A 22,475-nucleotide genomic window follows, 5' to 3' on the forward strand; every position below is an offset into this window, starting at 1 on the left:
TGTTTGTATGCAGATGACAGCATTCCGTTCCGTCCGTTATGATTCATATATGAAGAGGAGATTTTCTTGAACACGTGACGAGCAGACGTCTGAATCTAAAGCTGCGACTTCACAGGATGAAGAACAAGTTAATTTACATCCTGATTAGAATGTGTCTCGATGCGACTTCTGGATGTGAAGGAAGTTTTAATTTTCTATCCCTTTCATTATTTGACTTCTTAACTTTTCCCTTTTATAAACCCTCTCCAATCGTTTCTCTTTTTGTAATCTCTTCTCACTTCATCCCTGCTCCTGTTCATTAGATTTCCATCATTACTGCGTCTCCTTTCATCCCTCAGGCGTATCGCAGAGCTGCTGTCAGATGTTATCATCAGATGCACGACTTCCTCCTCCTCTTCCTCCTCCTCCTCCTTCTCAATCATTCTTTCTGGATTTAATTTTGTCTGCATCTTTCTTCATCCCTCTCTCCCTTCTCCACACCTCTCAGAGGAGGTGGACTCCTTGCAGACATGTTCCTTGTGATCGCCTCCTTCACGTGGAGCTGCGAGGACGACCAGCGCCTCCTGAACATCATGTTGAGATGCTCCTCATTTGCTGCAGCAAATGTGATTACCAGGAAAATGCAGCTACTGTCTGGGTTCTGGTCACGGTTATCTGCCCGGGTTCCTCCACCATGAGGGCAATGATAACGAGAACAATGAGAAGATGGAGGAATAATCAACTTTATTAAAATCAGTCTGAAAACAATAAAATGTTGATCAAACGATTCAAGAATTAATCATATCGTAAATGAAATGCCGGCGGGCCGCGTTGGGTTCTCATCTGGGTTTCCTCCCACCTCCAAAAAGATGCACTTCTCCATAGGTGTGAGTGAGTGGTCGTTCGTGTTTTGTGTGGTTCTGCGATTCGCTGGCAGTCACGCCCTCAAAGGTCCTGGGATGGGCTCTAGCAACCCCCATGACCCCCGAAAGTGGAGGAAGGGGGATAGAAAATGAATGAATTAAATGAAATGAAATGGATATAAAACCAGAATTTATCAACACCAAGAGAATGAACTGATATTAAACTGGGACTCTTGATGATAAAATAAGAAACTAATAACTTTAATCTGCATCAATTCATTCAAATGGATGAAATCTTGTAAAAAAAGAAAGAAAGAAAAGAAACAGTAAACAAAACAAACTTTGGTGGATGTTCGTGTTCCTCCACCTTAAATCTTCAGCTGTGAACCAGCGACAGACAACCTGCGGCCCGGGAACCGCCGGCCGACCACTTTAACATCAAAGCACGGCCCTTGAGGAGCCCTGGGGGGTTTGGAGGGAATCCGTTTGTAACGGAACCGTGGAGGAAGATCAGGAGGCGTGAGCACCCCGACGATCCGTGACACAGCAAATCCACACAGATTACGGGATGATGAGATTTTGCAGAGAACTACTTTTACCTCTTTATCCTCCAGGAAGGAGCGATGTCAGGGAAGAACCTGCAAACTCCTGCAGTCAAACAAAAAGTCCAAAACAGATCCTTTTAATGCGCCTGAGGCCATTTGGTTCTGCAAAGGCGGAGAAGCAATCTCACAAGATTTAGGAGTCATAACATGAAATGTTTCACTTGTGACCCCCATCACACCCACAAACAGCCAGCGAGCACTGTTGAAGCGGGGGGGGGGGGTTCCATCGCAGATAAATGAGAGATTAGGGGGTAAGAGTCCTTGGATTGAAGTTGGTAGGAAGTGATGCTGAGCCATCGCGAGTGGAGATGGAACTGTGGTTGTCATGGGAGACGGGAGGACTCCAGCTTCTAGCCTTCTGGCTTCTCACGATTAAAATGAACATTCCACTTAAAGGTTCTATCCATGACATCATTATCATAAAATATGAGATGATGTCATTTTCATTGTGGTTTATATGAAGCAGACTAAGGTGTAAATAATGTTGATGTCGTCAATGAGGATAGCTGCTTTTCAAATTTACCTCAAACACTATTTATGTTCTAATCTCGCTGCCCAGTCAGGCCAGTTTAAAGCCCTCTATATTTTATAATGCGTGTTAGTGCGGTGTAAACACTGCCACTGGTGAAATCAGAGATAAATCTGGTCTACAGGATCCATCAATCACAATGAGCTCATTAAAACCAACCCGTTATTGAAGGTCAGCCATCCTGAATTTTTATGGGTGACAGCTGTGTCTGCTCTGATAGAGGGAAGCAGCACGAAAGCCTGTTTCTGTTAAATCAAAGCATTTTGATTATGTCACAAATTTATCACTACAATGTGTGACACCAGTTCACTTCTTTATCCCTCTGCTGTGACTGTGTCTTCACCTTTGTCTGATCATCACCTGTGTCTGGTCTTCACCTTCATAACTGTTGTCTTTTCCTTTTTGTGTGAGTTTTTCAATGTTTTTAGGTTGCTTGAACCTGACAGTCTGGTCTTCACCAGTGTCTGGTCTTCACCAGTGTCTGGTCTTCACCTGTGTCTGGTCTTCACCAGTGTCTGGTCTTCACCTGTGTCTGGTCTTCACCCGTGTCTGGTCTTCACCTGCGTCTGGTCTTCACCTGTGTCTGGTCTTCACCTGTGTCTGGTCTTCACCAGTGTCTGGTCTTCACCTGTGTCTGGTCTTCACTAATGTTTGGTTTTTACCTGTGTCTGGTCTTCACCAGTGTCTGGTCTTCACCTGTGTCTAGCCTTCCCTTGTGTCTAGTCTTCACCAGTGTTTGGTTTTTACCTGTGTCTGGTCTTCACCTGTGTCTAGTCCTTATATGTGTCTGTTCTTCACTTGTGTCTAGTCTTCACCAGTGTCTGGTCTTCACCAGTGTCTAGTCTTCACCAGTGTCTAGTCTTCACCAGTGTCTAGTCTTCACCAGTGTCTAGTCTTCACCAGTGTTTGGTTTTTACCTGTCTGGTCTTTATATGTGTTTGGTCTTCACCTGTGTCTAGTCTTTATATGGGTCTGGTCTTCACCTATGTCTAGTCTTCACCAGTGTTTGGTTTTTACCTGTGTCTGGTCTTTAAATGTGTCTGGTCTTCACCAGTGTCTGGTCTTTATATGTGTCTAGTCTTTACCAGTGTTTGGCTCAGACTCTCCTCCCGTTGCCCGGTAACCTCTGATTACATGAGATCTTTAACACATCTTTGCTGATCTACAGGTTTATTTACTCAGACCCTTCTAAAGTGTGTTTCAGGGTGCAGATCCCTTCACAAGCCGAACACATCAAGACATTCTGTTCACAGATGCCAGAAGGTCAGGCCACAGAGAACGCCAGACGCTACCTCACTGCCAGACTCCATTTTCAAAACAGTCGCGAGTAATTTGGTCTGTAGTCAAGAGCGGCAAGCGAGAAGAGCCCTCCTCCCCACCAAGGCGATATCGCTTCCTCTCAGCGCTGGAGAGGCTTTTTGCTGGCAGAACAGAGACACAGGAGGGTGTTTATGGGTTTTTTAAAGTGATGATTACGATCACGAGTCATGCAGAGATGTCTTTCCAGGTTCCATTCATCTTCTGTAAAGGGTTATTCCGTCCAAGAGGAGGGCTGCATTTTATTCACGTGGAGCCGTTGAGCTTTAAACCCAAAGTTTTAAAGCTTTAAAGAATAAAAAGGCGGTCTTTTTGTTAGGAAATACGATGCATTCCAACGTGTTCACGGAGGTTCTACCAGTCGTCGGAACAGCGGAGCGTCCTGGTGGACGTTGATAACGCTGCTCGTCGTTTTGAGCCTACGGCAGCTAAATCAGCTCTTCAACACAAATGTCACCAGAGATAGAGGAAGGGGGTGAGAAGCGATGGCCAACTGCCTCGTGGGCAGGTGGTTATCGCAGCCGTGACGACAGCTTCCTATTGGTCAGCGGCGACAGAGGAAGGCATCACCTGTGTTTGTGTTGTATTACCGGCAGCTTAGTTGTCCACATTCGTTTTAATAAAGTTTGGTCAAGGCTCTGAACGATGGATCGGGTTCTGTGCATCACTGCAGGGAAATCCCGCTGATCATCTCTTCATCTCAGAGAATGGATTTCTGGAGGCAGTTGGATTAAAAAGCACAAAGTTGTTTGTTAATGAAATGAATTTGTGGCAAAAAACACAAAAATAAAACTAAATACAGGGAAGAGAGGGAGACGGAGGAGAGGAATGAATCAACAGAGAAAGAGAGACAAAATAAAACAGGAAACAGAAATCAGGACTGTCAAAATAAATCAGGAAGCAGAACTAAAAGTAAAGATTAAGCTTATAAATAATTTAGTAAGACTAAACCAGGACAGGTGAGAAATTCAACAACAAACCATTGAAAAATAAATCTATATTTTTGTGTCTGTCACAGTTAAATATTTAAAAAGGGCTCAGCTGTCAGTGAAAACCAAAGTAAAGTGGGTTTATAAAAGAAGAATGAGTGAGTTTGATCATAAAAGACAAAAAAAACATGTCGGTTCAACTTCTTATCTTTTCTTGCTAAGAGGGAAAGTTTCAGTTCTTCAACTTCGTCTCACGATGAACACAAATGATGCATCTCATGTAGAGACAGAGAGGACGTGGAGCTACACCCGTCCTGTCGGATGACGCCTCAACGGGCTCTGCAGAAGCCTTTCCTCGGATCAGGAGGAGCTCTCCGGGTTCTCCTCCGAGTGACGGGAACACGGAACGGGAGGAGGGTCACCGTGATCCCAAAGGACGCGTGGGAGAAGCTAACGCCTTTTTTCTTTTTTGTTTTGTTTTATTTGTCAGGTGGCGAGAGAGAACCTCTCATTCCTCCTGTCGGCGTGATGGAGAGGCTGTGAAGGGAAGTGGGTGTTTTAGCTGTAGCCATGGCGACGCCAGGTGTTGGTCTGTGGGCGAATGTCTGAAAGCCTGGAGTCTGACTTCATGTTTACAGACGACCTGTTTCCCATTTAGAAAATGGTCCAAAAGATCCCAGCTGCACCAGACGTGTGAAGCCACGCCATTAAATGTTCCCATCATGCACCGTTCCTTGAGCCAGTGTCTCATCACGCCGCCTGTACGCCCACCTTCAACCAATTAATGGTTGATCCATAGGAAGGAGTCGGAATCCATGTTTTCACGTGACAAATCAAGTGGTTCGGACGTGAGTTCGTGCAGCCGTCACGCGGCGTCGACGTACGATTAGATGCAATCAGACACCTTTCCAACGATTGCTGAGATAATTTCCACCACCCTGGGATATAATTTGAAACTGACAGCACGATTTATTTACCTAATTATTCTCCCCCATTAAAGGCGGATTGCTTCTCACGCCTCAAGAGAAAGTATTTAAGTATCCTGGGGTCCTGCAGCCAATTTATGGTTAGATGGAAATGGTGTGTAGGATGGAGGCGGATCGGGGGAGCATCAGAGAGAACGTGGGTCTCGCATCGGACCGTTCGTCTATGAAACATCCCTCACGCAGTTCTAATGAGCTCTGGTTAGCAAATCCAGGATTTAAATTCCTCTTGCATGGAGAACCACAGGTGGATCCTCACATGGGTCTCAAGGATGATGGATGGTTCTCACAGATCTGGTCTATCTCAGAGGGTTTGATGGATAAATAAAAGTTCATCCTCTCGTCACTTCCTGACATTTAGTCCTTTTTCTTCCATAAACTTGATTCCAAACTCAGCCGCTGAAATCCGACACCCCTGGGAACAAACATGTTCCAATGTCGTGAGCGATTCCAGCACGGATAATTGGACCGGACTGTTGGACCTTATTTTAGCGCCCCTGGGTGTCCTGCACTCAGCGTACATCAGATTGGATGCGTCTATTGTGTGGAGACGATGACACCTTATCCTTACACCCTCGGTTACAGCCTCCTTTTATCCTATTCTTTTCCGTCCCTCGCTTCCAGCTGAAAACCCAAACCTCGTGACCAAACATCCGAACTTCATCTGCTCACATCAAACGTCAGGTCCTGGAGCGCCGTCTCCAGCCGGTGCAATAACTCACTAATCAGTTTTCTCCTTCCATCATCGCCGTGGTAAAAAAAAAAAACCCCTCTAGAATGGACTGGATTGGCCGAGTGATTGATTGTCTGCTTTTGTGGAACCTGGAGGTTATTTTAGGTCAGCATTTTACCTGGATGCCCAGTTGATGGGTGCGATAAAAGCAAAACGGACACTAAAATAACCCTCCGTTAACGAGACAGAGTGTTCCAACAAAGAGGTTAACTGATCCTGGGAAAGATTGGATTTAAGTATGAAATAATTCCAAACCCCAACGGAGTGAACACGCCACAGGTAAATCTTCCCCCGAGTCAAAGTCGGAGATTTTTATTGCCCCATCGATCTAAATGTAATTACAGCTCTCTCAAAGCTACGCCGTTATCACTACTTCCTCTCTGATTGGTCCAAATCAAATAAGACACCGAACAACTGCCCTGCCGGTGTCGTCCAGCGACGGCAGACAAGGTTAGGAGAACGACGGGACCTCTAAGCCCCGCCGGGCCTCGACGCCGTCTCGAACAGAAATGTCAAGTCGCCTTAAAACCTAGACGGCGTCTGTTATTTTCCAGATGGATGAAAGCTCACTGGGATCGGAGGTCGAGGGAGTCGGCGGATGAAGGACGCATTAACTTAAACATGTTTTCCCCTGCGTGACCCGCTTTCCTCGTCTCACATTGATCATTTCGTCTGCTGCTGTCTTTCTTTATCATATTTCCCTGAAGTGATCTGTGAGCAGCGTTTCTGTCTGTTCAATGTCAGCCGTGGCCGCTAGCGTTAGCGTTAGCATCAGCCGCTACTGTGACTTTTTATCTAGCCTGCTTTTTACTTTAAGCAAATGCAACAAGAGACTCTGCCGCTGTCCTCTAAGACAAGAGGGATGATAACTAGTAATAACTAATCAATAATTAGTTGATTACAGCAGCAACAGACTTGAATAGAGCTGGAATTCTTTCACGTTTTTAAGGGACATAGGAGCAAATCGTGAATCTGATCTGATTCTCAGCAGCTGACGAGCTGCTCTGAGAGACCTGACTGTTGTGGAACTGTTTGAGATAATTATTGAAACCAGAACCGATGGGGTTTGGTTTGAAAACTGGGACCAGGATCGGGTCTGTATGAGATTTGTTTTTTTTTTTTCTGGATTTTTTTTGCACTGATGAAATCCTGACTTTGTAAGTCAGACTTTGTGTCGCTGCTCTTCTGAAGTTTTGGAATAAACCTGGCAAAAATCAATAAAGCTGCCAATACCCAAAACAATGATCCAATCTCACAGTCTGGTCTGTCGCCTGTTGCTAGGTGAATCGGTTTGACATCGGTGGCGTCGCCCTCCCGACATCGGTTCGGTTTCTTCTCGCCTTCCAATTTATCTGTGCTCTGCTGCTCGACCAGACGGCGTGGAGGCGCCCCGAGTGCCAAATTACAAATAGGGTTGGAGCGAGCAGCACCACATCAAAAAGAGAGAGCAAACCCATGACTTTGTGAGGAATCAACCTCCGAGCGATGGACCGATCTGGAAAACAGACAGAAAGTCAGTCAGATGAAGTTTTTAATGACGGTCGGATACACAAGAGGAGAAAGAAAACTCACTCCTCTCATCTCCAACATCTTCGTCAAATTCAACGGTTTGGAGATGTTCTGATTCTGACCGGACGGATGACGTCGACAGGAGAAGTGAGAGGTGTGACGAGCAGAACTTCATTAGCGGACAAAAAAAAAAGGGAACGCCATGAATGGAGATGGAAGGACAGGGCGTCAGGATGGAGGGCTGCACATTAAGAAAGAGATAAAACAGACGCAACAAAGGAGTGAAGAAAGGCGACCCAAAATCCAATTACAGAGGAAGACTCTCAGACATGCAGGGGAGGTGAACAGGTGGAGGTGGAAATGTGTGGAGGCAGGAGATGAAGAAAAAGATAACAGGCAGCCAAACAAATGAATCCACACGTTTCATTTCCTGCAGCCTCATTACCGAGTTGGACCCGAGCCAGCAGGACTCCACCTGCCCCGGTTTGAGCGACGGGAGCTCTTCATCACCTCATAACGGCGATGAAGACGCCGCAGCAGGTGGAGGAGAGAGATCGCACGTGATGCTGAAGCTAGATGAAGGAGATTAGCGATGGAAGAAGAGATGAACGAAAACTCTTCCGTATGAAAGTCTCCACATTACGAAGTTTAAGGATCAAAACTGGAGTCTGTGTTCAACAGGAAGTTACCTACAGATGACCTCCAGTGTTAACCAGATGTTTTCACTGAAACATCATCCAATCGGAGGTCAAGGTCGTAAGAGTACACACGAACAACATGTGTGTACCAGTTACAAATGAAAGCCCACAACGGGCCGAACCAGGAATCCATTAGCATGTGGATGCTGAGCTCCTTCCTATGGTGGGTTGAACCGCTTCATGACGGCGAGAACCACAACCTAAGATGAGACCAGAACCTGGAGTTTATTTGTTTACTTGTTTATTTGCTTCTTGGACCCGTCTTCAGAAACGAAGGACAACCAGAGGCATAACTAAGGTGACGCAGGCTGATGAACCGATGACTCATTTATGGCAGGAGGCCGTCTCTGCGCCAGCAGAAGCGAATTAGAGCTTCAATGGAATCGTCTGGAAACGGGTCACGTGATCATAGCTGGGAGATGTTTCTCCGACTCAGGCGCCACCACAGATTATTACTGATTAATCAGTTATAATCACGAATGGATAGAAAGAAATAATAATCATCTGAGTAAACATTTTACTCATGCAAACCTGAACAACCCCGTCTTATTACATCGGATAACTTGGCCAGCGGGTGCCAAATTAGCTGTCTATCATTAGTCGGGTTGCTAAGCAACAGGATGATGAGGCTGATTGGGCGGGATGGAGACAGACATGATGTTGGGGTTCAGGAAACAGGTGGACATCAGGAGAATCTAAACGTACTCATGGAAATTTGTGGTTTGAGACAAGATCGTCGGGAAACTCTGAGGACACCTGGTGGACAGGTAGTGAACAGCAGCAGCAGGAGAGACGAGAAGATCTAATCCAGGGGTGTCAAACTCATTATCACCGAGGGCCACATCAGCATAATAGCTGTCCTCAAAGGGCCCAAATGTAACTAATAAAAGTAACAAACTCTAACTCAATGTAATGTAAAGTAAATGTAACTACTATTTGATGTAAAATAATGCCGAATTTATTATTTATTCAAGTTACAAACATTAAAGTTAGACAGGAAAAAATGTTTGTTTCTCTGTTATAACATAATTATTTTAATTTGTCAAGTAATGAAAAAAAACAAACATTATTCCATCAATCAAGGATCAAACTAGTCAAGTCAATAAATAAAAATAACATCAAACACAAGTCAAGACATTAACTTTGTTCAAAATGGTTTTGTCACAGTTAAAATGGGCTAAATTGCTGCATTGTGGGAAATTAAGTTTTTGGTCAAAACACAGTTTTAGACGCTGATAATATGACTTTTAATTCTCTCGTGGGCCACATTAAATGATGTGGCGGACCACGTTTGGCCCCCGGGCCTTGAGTTTGACATGTGTTCTGATAGGTTCCGTTGCTAAAAAGAGGTGGCTTCTCTGCGATGACGACAGAAATCATTCATTCTATTATCAATAGCGTAATAATCAATCGATCGGCGCCGGGCCTGTCTCCGTCCTGCAAAAGCTAAAATAAATAGAATAGAAACCGACTTTGTGCTCAAGGCGGGAAAATCTAACAATCATCAGTGGAACCGATTGACGGTATGAATACAAACACCCATGGCGACACGACCCCCCCCCCCCCCACACACACACACACGTCTTCAGAACCAGCGACTTGAGGCGACGCCTGCCTCCAATCTGTCTAGACCGGAGGCTCGACCCGCTCCCAGAACAGTTGTTGGGAGATGTCACGGGCTTTGTGAGGGTTTGACGGCGGGTCTAATGACCCGTCTGCTGCTGAGGCTGAGCCCAGAACACCATCATTACTCAGGAAAACAATTCCCTTCAACAGATGTGAGGCTGACAGGCGATGGATGCGGCCCGGACCACCAATGGACCGGGCTGGGAGTGAAATAGTGTCATTTAATAGTGTTAGAAATCCCTGTTATTTCCATCCAGCAGTGAATATTCTCCCTAACCTCCTGTTCCCCATCTAAATCACTCCGTCCACACACTCCCTCTCTCCCTCTCCCTTGCTCCCTTTCTGCCTTTCTTTTTCTTTCACCTCCATCAGCGCTGACAATTTAATTTGATTTAGCCGCTGTATCGACTCCAATCCTTCACCTACAGTTTTCTCGGCACGTCTGCACGGAGCCGGATCAATAAAAACATTAAGAAGTCGCCGTGATAAAAGAACCCAAACGCTCCTCACTTTTCTCCCCCCCCCACCCCCCCCACCCCACCCTCCTCCTCCCTCCGTTCACCTCTGATCCCTCTGAGCAAATGACTGTTGGGGCTAAATTGATGTCAAACAGACGTAAACAACTGCCGATGGTCGGCGAGGCTCGAAGCCGCCATCGCTCATCATCTGCTCAAGCATCAGCAAAGAAACACCCCCACACCGACCCCCCTCTAGTCTGCAACAGGTTTGTCCATCACTCCCTATGAATGTCTGCAGGGGGGTGAGGAGGTCGGAGCCCAACGGACACGTTTCCAGGTTTTATTCATATAAATTCTAATTATTAATATAATCAATTAGTAATTAATATAATTAATTATTAATATAATTATAGATTCTCAGTTTTCTGACCTCCAGGAATCGATAGAATCGAACAGAATTTGTGTCTCTCTCCCTGAATATCCGCGTCCATCTTTCCTGATCATTCCAGCTGGTTCTGGCTGGAATGGCGCCCCTGGGGGTCCAGCAGCCATGGTTTGATTGGGAGCATCTAAAGCAGCCTCATCATAATTACTTCTTTATTGTTACATTATTCGCTCCACTAATCCCGTTATTGGGCTTTCGATGGCGGTTCTGTGCCGTCTGGTCTGGTCTGCTCCGCTATGATTTCACGATGTTCCGTGTTTCACTCAGGTGGGGGCTGAGGCTGCCAAGATAAGCAGAGCGGGGCCTTTATTCCTCCTGGCTGACTCACCTCTGAGTTTGTGGGTGGATGTTTATGTTCTGTGGAAGTCTCCCTGTGTGCTCGGGGATTAAAGTGGGGGTGCCGACGAGAAACCGGAACGCTCCGGTCTTCCTGGGTGTTTTTATCTGCAGCCGGAGCAGCTTTCCTGCTTCCAGTCGGGCTGTTAGGCTGATTCAGTTCGCCTCTCTTTTTACCGTCTAATTAGAACTAGAAGGCCAATTTATGTCTGTCCACAAACGGGCTGGAAAGTAATCGACTTAGATGTCACTTTGTTTTATTTTAGTTATTAATCATTTATTAATAATTAATGACATGATCTGCCCTGAATCTGCAGCAAAAACAACCTCCGTCCTCTCATGGGGAGGTGGTGGTGGTGGTGGGGGCTGATGACTCTACCGAGCCTGATGAAGAGGTGGTGAACACACACACACACACACACACACACACACACACACACACACACACACACACACACACACACACACACACACACACACACACACACACACACACACACACACACACACACACACACACACACACAACACACAAATCCTTCCTTATCTTGTTAACAGGCTTTTAAGGCTGATGTAAGCACCTCAGTGTTTTAACCTTTGACCTTTGACATGTGATTTTAATCCCATCCTGGGCTTTTTCCTCTTTCATGTGTTTTTTTTTTTTTTTTTTCTAAATTCACAAACGTCCAGAAATAAATTCTGATCCACTGCCCCCCCTCCATTAGTCTCAGCAGGGTCATCCACCACCACCACCACCAGTCACATCTCAGATCTGTCATAAACCGTTACCTTGACTTCCCAACCGCGTCTGATTGGAGTGCCGTGTTTTCACGCCCTGACGGCGTTCCTCAGCGCCACTGCATCACTTCCTGTTCCACAGAATCAACTTTGGTCACGGTTTTTGATTTTAAACACCTCCAAAGGGAATATTCTGCGAGGAATGACGGCATCATGGATGTCACTGAGTCTCACGTCTTCCTGCCAAGCCTGACTCGACAGTGTTTAGTTTAAAATAAGCCTCACTTGTGAGAGCCGGTGGTTTTTCCTTCGACGCTCAATGGATGACTGAAGAACCTGCCATGTGGACGTCGTGGCGTCTGAGAGCGTTGACACTCTGCGGAAAAATTAATCCTCCTTTGTGATTTATTACCATTTCTTTGCCAGAAAGCCTCTCACAGTGGAGAAGTAATAACCAACTAGCGTCTGATACCAGGATCAGAGTTTCCCCCGATGCCAGGGACACAACTGGACCCAAGGATCCTGACGTTTAATTAGTTCTTTCTGTCCCGTCTGGACTTCGGTTCCAGTCGCTTCACGTCTGCGTAGATATTAGATTAACAGGATTAGATTACTGTAAATGAATTGAGCAAAAAATTGATCAGGACAGGATAGAGTGTGGTTCGGAAAAACAGGTGCGATAGATTATTTTATAGAAGCAGAGAGATCAAGAGGAAATGATGAGCCCTGTTTGACCTGCAGTGTCTCTTATGTAATCTAATCTAATCTAATATGACCCGACATGACCTGCCTTGACCTGAACTGACCTAATTTAATGTAATGCAATCGAATCCGACCTGAGTTGACCTGAACCGATCTGATCTCAGGCAATCTAATGCAATCTAATGCAATCCAATGTAACCTAATCTAATCTAATCTAATCTAATCTAATCTAATCTAATCTAATCTAATCTAATCTAATCTAATCTAATCTAATCTAATCCTAATCTACCTGTTTAATCTATTAATAGGCATGGGCGGGGCTCAAACTAAAATGGCTGGAATCCCCTACAACACCGGTGTGATGTCGGTCAGTTGGTCAGTCTGGCTTTATAGAGGGGCGGGGCTTGTATCAGCCAATCGAAACAGCCCGTGCAGAATTACTAATGAGATTCATGTCTGACACCGCTGTGTGATTCTGTTTAAACCCTGAAGGAAGACAGGAAGACAGGAAGCGGGTCAACCTGACATGGGGTGGTTACCTAGATTTGGACAGTTGCCGGGAACAATTGGTTTCCTGTTTTCTCATGAATAGGACACGGACAAAGCTCACGTACACACAAATGGAGGACTGTGACTATAAAAGTGTCAGAAGTGGGATGCATCCAGGGGCTGTTCCCGATTGATCTGTACTGATGATCTGCGTATCAATAAAAGAATTCCCGTTTTGGCTGTAACATCATCCTCGTTGTACTTTGGTTTTATTTTGGTATTTTGCTGGACAAAACACTCTCACCACAGTTCTTGTTAATGTTAATGTTTAACACTTTCTTCATGTGTTCTGTCAGTAAATATCTATAAATAATATATAATTTGTATATATGAACAGTATTTAATCCGACTTCCCGTGAATGAAGTCGGGCTTGTGGTTGAAGAAGACTGACAGCTAGAGGAAAAATAAAGGTGAAGAAAAAAAAAAGCAAACACTCCGACTGAAGCGGATGTGTGGAAAGAAAAAATCAGATGTGGTGGGGGTGAAGGACCAAAGCCAGGATGATTGGCAGCTCACGGAGGATGAAGGCAGGGAAGAAGGAAGAGGAGGATGAGGAAAGTTTGATGTATAACAGGAGGAAGAAGCATCAGGATCGGATGAGAGTGCCGGTATTCCAGACAGTTCATTCCAACTCGGATGGGATTATAGCTCCGCCGCAGGGGTCGACGAGGTCGAGCAGCGGCGAACGCGAACATCAGACAGACATGAGCAATGGATGAACGCTCTATAATAACACACAATTACCTCATCATCACTGTGATTTGATACCTGCAGCAGAGACGCTGAAGATAATATCTGTAATATCTTTACGGTCGTTCGACAGGCCGGCGGGATAATAAAACTTTATTCACAAATCCATCATGAATAAAATATCAGAACCAACAGACAATAGAGTCTGACCTGCGGCGGAGAGGACAGGAGGAAAATGTTTTAAAGGATGCTCGAGCTTTAATGTGAAAACTCTGGTGGAGCTAGAATGTCTGGTCTGATTGTCCTTTTTGAAACTGTCGCTTGGATTCATCTGAGAAACTTTTGACCGGATGCTATGAGGGAAACAGGCCGGAAAAAACAAAAAAACAAAAAAACAGGGACGCAAGAAGATGCGAGACGCCTGGGGGGGTGAAGATGAGCGAAGCGGCAACCCCTGTGAGTTCCCATTTTTAGGTTGTCATCTGGAAATGAAAGGGGAGGAAACTAAAGAGGAAGAAGAGGAAGAGGAGCACGCAGACGGCGCTGCTGGGAAGGCAATTTCATTTGATGCTCGTCTGTCAGAGTCTCTGACGTCTCGTCGTCTCGATTCTCTCCCGCCGTAACGACTGAACTCTTCATCAGACCTCGGCCTCGTCTTCATTCCAGCGTTCCATCCTGAACGCCACAGGAAGTTCGTTTCTGTTCAAAGTTGAAAGTTAATGAATATCATCTATGTGATGTTTGTTACTTTGAGAACGAGAAAAGAAGCTGTCCTGCAGCTTCGTGACGCTGAAGCGGGGGATGACAGCTGATTGGTCAGAGCGTTGTGATGGAAGCAGCTTCCTGATTGGATGAAAGGATCCATTTTTAGGTTGAGATGACAGCATTAACTCAGTCTGTAGAGGTTGGAGGCCTCCAGGTCTAGACTGCATCTGATGAAGGTCGTCTCCAGAGTCGGTGTGTAGTTTGTCCATACTGGGCTACCGTAGCCGTCTCTCTCTGCACATGTAAAAGGATCATACTACTGGAACAGTAATCTGATTACTGACTACTGACTACTGATTACTGGCTGTGTTGCTCAGAGGAAACGTGAAGATTGTGCCGATCAGAAGTGACTTAAAGGAAGTCAAAGCCCTTCATTAACGTCTCTATAACTGATCGTCATCCCCTCAGATGAAGGAAAGTTTCTTGAGGAGCAAAACCTTTCTACAGCGAATCAAATCTGCGTTCTCTGAGGAAGAGGATGGTCTGCTTGACCTGAGGGTGAAAGCCTTCTCCTCACCTCTGAGCTGAAGGTGTGAGCCGCCACCTGTCTGAGGAGATCAGTAGGAACACCTCTGAGTTTACCTGTGACCGACCATCTCTACCTGCTCTCACCTCGTCATCACCAGCGCCATCTCCATCTTCACCTGTTTCACACCTGTGAAGATCCAGAACTGTATTTGTGGACTAAGAAAGAACCCTCCTCCACCAGTAGATCGTGACTGAATTTTTATTTTTGGGGTGATTAAAAAAAAAGAAGCTTCTTCTCGGATGTCAAACCTGCAGATGGACAGGTGATGTACGACAGAGGGGAGGGGAAACAATTTGACATGAACCTCATGATTGACATGAGGACGTCGTAATGACGTCAGAGAGAGAGAGAGAGAGAGAAATTGAAAGAGAGAGAGAGGGGGAGAGAGAGCGGAGCGCAGCGCAGAGGTGGACCGGACCAGAGTGACTTCACCGGGGACGCAGAGGAGGTGAAGCCGCCTGAACTCACCCTCAGAGCCGCAGCTGCTGAAGTCTCAACTGAATGAACCGTAAGTCATCTGTCCTCCGGACAGAGAGCATTTCTGGATGTGACAAAAAAAAAACGTCGTTTAATCGCTTGATGTCTTTACAGTGTTGCGTGTTTCTCCTTCTTTAACATTAATTTGGAGCTAAACGTGACTTTTTTTAAAAAAAAATTCAGAGTAATTTTGATGTTTTTCTGGATAAAGGTAAAGTTTATTCCCTGATTCAAGACGTGTGAGCTTTAGAAAGAGCCCCCCCCCCCCCCCCGGCAGTTAAAAGTCTGATCTTCTGCGTCCTTTCCACGCATCATCTCTTGTCTTCTGTGATGTTCAAGATGTGTCTAAAGCGACTAACCGACGTCCGCGTCTGTTTGTTCCACAGATTTCAGGACGCGCCATTCGTGCGTAAAACCGTCTCCAAAGCGCGCAGGACTCGCGGAGGGTAACCCCCACCCCCCCCACCCATCCTCAACCCCCCCCCCCCCCCCAATCCTGTAACCCTTCTACTGGACACATGTAGCCCGTGACAACGCGTCTTAAATCTGTCTGAGCTGGGGGGTGGGGTGGGCGGAGAGAATCAGCGATCAGGATGTGATTGCCACGTCGACCTCGTTGAGGATAAATGGAACGAGCCCCGAGTGCTTTCACCCACGCGGAGATGGAGACCTGCTGAGAGCGGATCGCTCCTTCACCGAGCAGGAGAGCCGGGATTCTGGAGCGTCTTCACATCAAGGACATGGGACAGATGATTTCACTGCAGACAGACCCCCTGTGAGATTTTTCCCCACCGGAGACAGGAGGCAGGGATTCTTTCCGTCCACCCGGTGCGCAACGGAGGCGGCGGCGGAGGCGCAGGAGAACAGTTTGATTAAGAACTTGTGAATCTGTTCCGTCTCCAGTGGAGAAGCTGAGCTCCTATCCGGTGATGTCACAGAGGATAGTCCCTCCTTTTTTAGGCTCAAATGTCAAATAACTGTTGATTAACCACCTGGAGAAGAGCCTGCTGATGTTCCCCTGATATCTCCTCCAGGATCTGTTTAAAACAAACATTTTTCTCTCCTACACTCAGACTTTTAGCTTCACAACTTTCAGTCCAAACATGGAGAACGTGTCCACCGCCGGCGGCACGCCGCCCATCTGCAACGACTCCATGGACTTCTACTCCCTGGGATCGGGGAACCACTCGGACCTGAACTGCACTCTTCCCTCGGAGTTCTACTTCTACGCCGACTTGTACGTCATCCTTCCGGTCATCTACTCCGTCATCTGCGCCGTGGGGCTGACGGGGAACACGGCCGTCATCTACGTGATCCTCAAAGCCCCCAAGATGAAGACGGTCACCAACATGTTCATCCTGAACCTGGCCATCGCCGACGACCTGTTCACCCTGGTGCTGCCCATCAACATCGCCGAGCACCTGCTGCACTACTGGCCCTTCGGTGAGGTTTTGTGCAAGGTCATCCTCAGCATCGATCACTACAACATCTTCTCCAGCATCTACTTCCTGACGGTCATGAGCATCGATCGCTACCTGGTGGTTCTGGCCACGGTCCGGTCCAAGCGAATGCCTTACCGCACCTACAGAGCTGCCAAAATAATCTCCCTCTGCGTCTGGATCCTCGTCATCCTCATCGTCATGCCCTTCTCCGTTTTCGCCGGTGTCTTCCTCGACCCGAACGACGGGAGGAAGACCTGCGTGCTCAGCTTCCCCAGCCCCGAGAGCTTGTGGTTCAAGGCCAGCAGGATCTACACGCTCATCCTCGGCTTCGCCATCCCGGTCTCCACCATCTGCATCCTGTACATCATGATGCTCTACAAGCTGAGGAACATGCGGCTCAACAGCAACGCCAAGGCGCTGGACAAGGCCAAGAAGAAGGTCACCATCATGGTCTTCATCGTCTTGGCCGTGTGCTTGTTCTGCTGGACGCCGTTTCACCTCAGCACCATCGTGGCTCTGACGACAGACCTGAGGACCACGCCGCTGCTGATCGGGATCTCCTACTTCATCACCAGCCTGAGCTACGCCAACTCCTGCCTCAACCCGTTCCTGTACGCCTTCCTGGACGACAGCTTCAGGAAGGCCTTCAAGAAGATGCTGGAATGTAGACCGGCCTGAACGTACGAGGACGGTGCTTCAGAGGAGGTCCACGGAGACGGAATCCGAAATCTGAGCTGAATTTATATCATTCTTGGTTGTTTTAAAGCGGTACTGGGCAATGTTGGAGACATTAGCACTGCCTAGCCGTGTTCTTTCTTTTATTATCTATGGAACTTTAAATTGTGCCTGCAAGCTGCATGTAACGTATTTCTGGGAGCAAAGGTCCAGTCTTGATTGACTCACCGCCATGCAGATGAAAAGTCAGGTGGCGTTTTGGAGCAAAACGGCGCTGCAGCGAATCGAACCGGCGAATCAGATGGTGAATCATTATTAATGTAAGGAACAAGCATAGACAAACACATGATCCCAAATCTATTTAAAGAGACGTGATTTAAAGTTAAATCACTCCTGTAGCCTCGAAGATAACGACTATTAACACGCATGCTAACTCAGACGGAAATGAAACAGGTACGCATGCGGGAGAATCCATCAAAAATGGGTGTAAATAACATCTTTGTCAATCAGTCTGGGGTCCTGGGTTCTCCAGGTGAGCCGTGTCATGTGAACTTCCCCTTCTTCAGGTGTTCAGGTCAATGCTTCAGCGCTGCTTTGCTTTCAGACCCACAAAAAAGGCGTGAGGGGTGAGTGTGTGGGTGAAGTGTAAACCAAAGTGACTGAGGAGGGAAGATGTTGTTTTTAGTTCCTGTGGGCGGGGCCTCGTCCATCTCTGTCACAGATTTTACAGATTTTAACGCCGCTGAGATCGCAGTGGGGGAATATTAAGGCAGAAATGTAATATTCCCTGTAAATAATTTCAGCTTTCTTTCCTAAAATTGGGGAGAAAAAAAAAATTCCAATGGCGGATTGGGGGGGGTGGGGCAGGTCACAGCAGTGACCTCTGGAGTGACAGCTCTCTGATTAGTATTCTGCCAATCAATCGATCCCCATCGATAGGTCGGGATCGCGGGACAGAAGGGCTATGTAAAGCGGAATCCGTGTTTGTGAGCCTCTGCTGCCCCCTGCTGTCCGGACGGCAGCGTTACCTGAACACGCGATCGGAGCCATCCACGTCATCACGTCCTCCTTCACCTGTCAGACGGTTCAGGCTTGTACGACTGTAAATGTGTGTAAATTTAATGTTCCGGTTTGATCCGATTAGAATCATAATCACGTGATCAGAGAGGAAACGAACGGTGGTGTGAGAGCGTTATAATATATAAAGTAAAGTTTGTGTAGATAAAGATAGATGGATAAATACTTTACTGCTGGATGAAGTTCCCAACAAAACACATAAATGTGAACAAAAAACAAATGAGTAAAATAATTAATAGTAATAATAATAATAATAATAATAAAAAAACATTTAAAAAGACTAGTGAAATAAAAAAAAAACCCCATGCATATTTAAAGATGGAAATGAATGCATAAAATGTAAACGAGCGGGTGAATAGAACTAGACATAAATAAAAGACTGATTTATATAAGTTTTTCTCTGGTTCTGACCTGACATAAATTTAACTGCGAGCTCTTATGACCTGTCTGAAATCCTCTAAGATTCCGTATTCACTTGTTTTTTTTATATAACTAATGAGTTCTGGTGTTGGGTTCTGGTTCGCAGCCCAATCGCAGCCGTTTATTAGATATTCCCAAAGCGACTGGAATTTTAATGAAAACATAAAATATAAAATTTGGTTCATAAAAGACCAAACTAGAGCCAAGACTTAATTAAATACATAAAGATATAAGATAAATGGTTCTTTTCGGTTTTGACTGCACAATCGACCGGTTCTGAATGTCCTGCTGTAAATAACTGGTTCTCTCATTTATATGTACAGAGATGTAAAGTCACCCTTCACTTCTCACACAGATAATTAAACAACCGATTTGCAGATTCTTCCTTTTCTTTAATTCATCCTGTGATGAAGAGAAGAAATGTCGTAACGTCCTTCAAATAAATATGGTTTTATTTTCCCACTGGAATTGGTTTATCTTTATTGTTTCTTTCCACCTTACATTTTCTTCTCCTCTAATATTAAAACCTATGAAACTACACTCAGAGTGGCCTTTTATTGTGGGCAGTTATAAGGTACACCTGTGCACGAATCATGATGTCAGATCAGCATCTTGACGTGGCACACCTGTGAGATGGGATGGATTATCTCAGCAAAGCAGAAGTGCTCACTATCACACATTTAGACAGATTTGTGAACAATGTTTGAGAGAAATGGTAATATTGTGTATCTGGAATAAATTATAGATCTTTAAGTCCATCTCATGAAAAATGGGAGCAAAAACGAAAGTGTTGCGTTTATGTTTTTGTTGAGTATAATATTTCAACTGTTCCCTGACGCATCCTTTGCTGATTTTGCAGGAGCCTTGCGCCCTCTGCTGGCTGACACCTGCGGGTGCGGGTTTGATCCAGTTCACCCCCAAAGTCACGGCCCGATCCTTGAGCCGAACCCAGCCTCTTTAGAATCATATGAATATAATATATTACTATAAAACCTGAGCAGGTCGGATCAAAGATCGAAAGGTCGGAAAGGAAGCGTGCAGGTCAGGTGGTGTTACCATCACACAGGTGTCAAAGGTCACACATGTCTGAATTTTTTTTGTTTCTGTTCCTTCCTTTAAAAACTCTAAAATCAGCAGAAAATCGATCCACTTCCGTTTATTTCCAGAGCTGGTTTGTTTATAATAAGATGAAGTTTCAATATGTACATTTTAATAGTTTAAAGTATTAATGTACGAGTGGTTAAATTGACAGAGCTGTGGTGATGTGTTTTTATCACTAGAGGGGAGTGTTGGTCCATCTACACCCCTCCACCCCCCACAATTCATTCTGTCAGGTTCTTCTTGAATACATTTCTTTTAATACCTTTGATCGCAACACTGAATTATTCACTCAAGGTTAGGGTTAGGGGTTAAAGGTTGTCTTTATCATACATAACCTGAGCAGGTCAGAACGAGGAATGATAATAAAGACAAGAGGATGAAATTCCCTGAGTTCATCTCCCGTATGTTGTATAAGAAATAAATAAAATAAGTAAATAAATAGCATAGTTAGATGGAGGTACAATGATATATTTCACACAAATAGAGTTAAAATGTAATAAACAGAACATATACAAGTAAAAGTATTTCTATACGTGGCACATACCATTATAAGTAATTTGCTAAAATGGGACTCAGTAAGGTTCTACCTGCTAAAGGCCAAACCAGGTAATTCATAAAATCATATATACATAATTAAACAATATGTGGAAGTAAAAGGTATGATTAAGTTGAATCCCTCATGCATACACAGCCTACTAGTGAGCGCCGGCCCCTGCATTCACCGAGGAATAGCAAAAAGAATCCCCTTATTTGTGATGAAAACATAACAGCAATCACATGAGCAGAGGGCAGGTGTGTGTGTGTGTGTGTGTGTGTGTGTGTGTGAGTTATGTCTCAGGTTCAATATGTGTGTATGTGTGTGTTCTGTTGGATGTCCTTGACCAAGATGACGCTGCCACAGAGTCAACAACAGGTGTTCAGGAAAGGGAGAGAAGTCGTCTCAGCTTTGTCCAAATGACTTTTAAAGCTTTAAAATGTGAATTCCACCTAAAAATAGGTCAAGACAGAATCAAAGGGAACTAAAGTCATGCTGTTATTTAACATATTACTACTATATGGAAAAAAGTACAGGTAGTCCTCAACATACGAACACAATTGTTCTTAAGTTGAATTGTTCACAAGGTCTTCATTCATTCATCTTCATCACCCGCTACTGCCACTGTCGAGCGTTGCGGGGAGCTGGAGCCTATCCCCGCTGACTTGGGGCGTGAGGCAGGGTACACTCCGGGCGCAACGCCAGTGCACCGCAGAGCCACATATAGTTCACATAAATATGCACACACACACACACACTCATACCTACGGCCTTGATGCGCGGCGACAGCTCTACCCACCGCACCACCATGTTGTTCCTAGCAAGTCATTATTTATTATATTTCAATATGTAATTGCCATTTGAGGTCATTTTAAATGCCATTACTCTCATTACCAAAGCACTGTTCCCCAAGAGAGGGTTTAGGGCGTGTCGCTGTTGATCCTGGTTTTTTTTAATCCATATTTTCTCGCCTCTCTTCCATCGCCCTACGGTCCAGCGGTCGTTTGCTTCCAGGCTGGAGATGATCAGGTGGCTCGTGGGATGATGTGTGAAGGGACTGACTGCTGTGCAAACACTCCTTTAATCTGGTCAGAATGGCGTGTTTAGTGGCGCCTATATAATGTTTATGGCAGAGCGTGCATGTGATGATATAGACTATGCTGTTGGATGTGAGCGAATATGAACTTGATAGAGGGAAAGCATGTTGACTATATGTATTACGGATTATTTTTTATTATTATAATTAAGGGTTAGGATTATGGGTTATTATGGGTTGAGCCTTGTTCTGTTCATCATTAATGATTAATTACCGGTAAAACAAACAAAAAAAGGACACGAAAGCTATTTCATTTAAAAGAAATAATTTATCTGAACAGAGGATAAATTACTAGTTAACATTTTGCCTCATTGGAAACTGTGGAATGCTGTACATTTTTCAAACTGCGAGAAAAAAAATTGAAAATTGTGTTTAAAGAACTTCGAAAAGACGATGATGGAAAGAAAGATAAAGGGCAATTCTTTGAGATTGGTTTTGTAGTGAACTACTGATTGCACCAGGTATTTTTCTAACCCCCCCACCCCCACCCCATCATCCACCATACATGTTAAGACATGTACAACACAGTGAAGCATGTGTTCTCATGGTGGGCGGGTGGCGTTTCAATAGAACCATGATCAGTCTTTTCACTTCCAACTCCTCAGTCCTTCCACTTCAGAACGAAGGCGCAGGAATCCTGATCCGTGTTATTGTTGCGCAGCCTTGGA

The 22,475-nt window shown here is 45.3% G+C and overlaps 1 protein-coding gene across 1 annotated transcript; it reads left to right on the top strand.

Annotated features, from left to right (window-relative positions):
- Window positions 1-16,006: 16,006 nt before the first annotated feature.
- Window positions 16,007-19,566, top strand: npbwr2b (neuropeptides B/W receptor 2b). Its single transcript, XM_068337936.1, has one exon. The coding sequence runs from the start codon at window positions 16,565-16,567 to the stop codon at window positions 17,579-17,581; it is 1,017 nt and encodes a 338-aa protein (XP_068194037.1). The 5' UTR covers window positions 16,007-16,564; the 3' UTR covers window positions 17,582-19,566.
- The last annotated feature ends 2,909 nt before the right edge of the window (window positions 19,567-22,475 follow it).

This window comes from Antennarius striatus, chromosome 2, assembly GCF_040054535.1.
Source record: "Antennarius striatus isolate MH-2024 chromosome 2, ASM4005453v1, whole genome shotgun sequence".
In the NCBI taxonomy this organism is placed as follows: Eukaryota; Metazoa; Chordata; class Actinopteri; order Lophiiformes; family Antennariidae; genus Antennarius; species Antennarius striatus.